This window comes from Montipora foliosa, chromosome 14 (genome assembly GCF_036669935.1).
Source record: "Montipora foliosa isolate CH-2021 chromosome 14, ASM3666993v2, whole genome shotgun sequence".
Taxonomy (NCBI): domain Eukaryota; kingdom Metazoa; phylum Cnidaria; class Anthozoa; order Scleractinia; family Acroporidae; genus Montipora; species Montipora foliosa.
In genome coordinates, this window is record NC_090882.1 from 23,603,401 (window position 1) to 23,605,900 (window position 2,500).

Here is a 2,500-nt window from a genome sequence, read left to right on the forward strand (position 1 = left end):
TTTAGCTATGACGTCATTCGCGACCGTCCGTACTACGTCCACCCCTCCATGTATGCCAATGTGACGTCAGTTAGACTAAGTGAAGGGGTTTATGTGGTTTGCATGTGCAAACATAATTGCTTTTTCTGGACTGTTCGAAATGATTTTTCACGGAAAAACCTCTGCTAAAGGATGGAAAAAATCTCAGGGAAATGCTTTCAAGCAATTTTAGAACGGCAGCTGGAAAACAACATCGAGGAATTGAGGTTAGTGATGAAGATAAACATTTGCGTTGGAGCCATGATTTTTAAATGCAACGAACTACTTCGTGGCCGTCTTTTTGGCGTTGATAAAATGAGGTATTCTAAGCCACATTGCTATAAATAATTAAGTCCAGAAAAGTTAATTAGTTTCATAGGTCTTTGAGGATCCATGTTTTCAACCGAACGCAAATGAGATAAATAACCCGGAAGCTCCGCATTCAGGCTTGGCTAAGTCTATATATTAGCAGAAGTGCGGCCAAAACAATAAAAACTGGGGACTGGCAATAAAAGGCGCATACTCTCCCCAAGCTCTTTCGTTGATTTGCACACCTAAACCTGATGACACAAGACCTTCTTAAACAAAGTTAATGCAAAGTGTTCCTCTCAAGTCTCTTCACTGTTCAATTCTAGACTTTCTTTGGTTATTCACCAGCTCACAACTGAACTACTCCTCAGTAAAATGCACCATCAAGGAGGAAACAAGAGCTTATTGAATGCTCTCGAAACGACACAAAACGGACTGCTACTGAACCGCGACTCTGGAGTCCGCGTAGGAAGCCAAAAGAGAGTGGTACTGGTAACTAATGGGCCTGCTACTGAAAACCTACAGAGCTTAACTTGGGCAGCCAGTCGGATCAAGGCACTCGGACCAGAAATCTTTCTTGTGGCCCTAGGCGACAGGATACCCAGTGTTAAGGAGCTTGTCGCGATACCGAGTTCGACGGATGCACATTTTTATCGCATATCCGATATGAGCGCTTTCAAGCAAATAGTAGATGGGATTCCTGTGCACATTTTTTACCGAGACTACTATTTTGATGACTGAGGTCACGAAGCTTGGAAATCAAATATGCCCGGTGTGATTTGTAGCATTAGAATCATGACTATTTTCTGGGTTAAATTAAACGAAGAGGAAAGAACGGACAGGAAGGAAATTTGCTAAAAGACTTCTGTAAATTGCTTATTACACCTGAAATGGTTAGTCTTTATAAGAACTTTAACTAAACCGTGGGCAACGCCTAACAATTTTTCATCAACTTTGAGCGGTGTATCACTGATCGGAAAGATCAGTAGGTATAAAGAGATGCATTGATCAACACTGACTCACTCGGGAATACTCGGGAAAGAAAAACCCGACGGCTTTAAACAGGAGTCGAAGATATGACCTTCCGATTACTACGGATACTCTACCACTAAGCTACAGTAGACTTGTGGTTGCTAGGCAACTGAACTAGGGTTAGGTGACAACTGCCCTTAAAAAATTGGTTGCAGTCTCACCTCCAGTGAGAAATAAACACATTTTCCAGAATATTTGTTTTTTTGCGGGGATGAAATCCTCTATTTTCTGTGACTTTCTTGAATGCAGAAAATCCCGTAAACATTTAATAAATAACGGAGCGGTTGACGCTATCATAATGATAACTTAACGAAGCCATTTCCTCGAAGAGGACGAAGTCGATGTCTTCATTAATAATTTTATATGCAAGGTTTCCCCAAAAGCGGAATTTTTGAAAGATTTATTCTTTGAAATCCAACATAAACGCAAACGTTATGCTTTAAAAAACAAACAAAACAAAATATTTAATGGCAAATAAAAACAATGCGTAAATACCGTTTTCATTCAGACAAGACGATGATAGCAAAAACACTCCACTTAGGATACTAACGGAGTATAAATAGAAAGCACAAGGCCAGCGTGATTTATTTTGGCACTTCACGCAATAGTTCCTTAAGATAGCGTGACAAGCCAAAAAAATAAGCCCAAGGTGAACCAACGTGGGAGTCTCTCACCTGAACAATTGAAGTCTGTGGATTTCTCAGTATGTTTTTCGCTGCTCGTCCAGATACTGTTACCAGCTAAGAAAAACAAAGTCACTTCAAGAAACTTTCAATCGCTGATGACACCACGACGCAAGTTTAGCTCTTAAAATCCTATCGATATTTGAGAATATGGTGTTGGTCAGGAGCTCATCAAAGGGGTCTCTATCTCTCCTATACTTGGCATGGGAGTCTATCCTTTCCCGAGTAGATTTATTTATAGAACGCTTCCCTTGGGAGATTGTGAACGCACACTGTTGTAAAAGCCAATCAAAACAGAGGTATCTCAGCGTAAAGGGAAACATAATACTTTTCGCGGGAAAAACCTGTTCCTAAAAATGAATTTACTGTTATGTTATGTTATGTTATGTTATGTTATGTTATTTATTTATTTGAGCAGGTTGAAGTTGTGGCAACTATTTAGCTGATGTGGACCTGCT

At 40.1% G+C, this 2,500-nt stretch overlaps 1 protein-coding gene and 1 pseudogene across 2 annotated transcripts in view; one reads left to right on the top strand and one right to left on the bottom strand.

The window, feature by feature from the left end:
- LOC137984705 (collagen alpha-1(XIV) chain-like) overlaps positions 1–1,928 on the top strand; it is a 3,528-nt pseudogene extending 1,600 nt beyond the window's left edge.
- The window catches only part of LOC137984704 (broad substrate specificity ATP-binding cassette transporter ABCG2-like), a 34,415-nt gene that overhangs the window by 16,410 nt on the left and 15,505 nt on the right, over positions 1–2,500 (bottom strand). For both annotated transcript variants that reach the window (XM_068831963.1, XM_068831964.1), the window contains exon 10: positions 2,034–2,099. In XM_068831963.1, the coding sequence (XP_068688064.1) occupies positions 2,034–2,099 (66 nt within the window). The remainder of the gene's footprint in view (positions 1–2,033; positions 2,100–2,500) is intronic.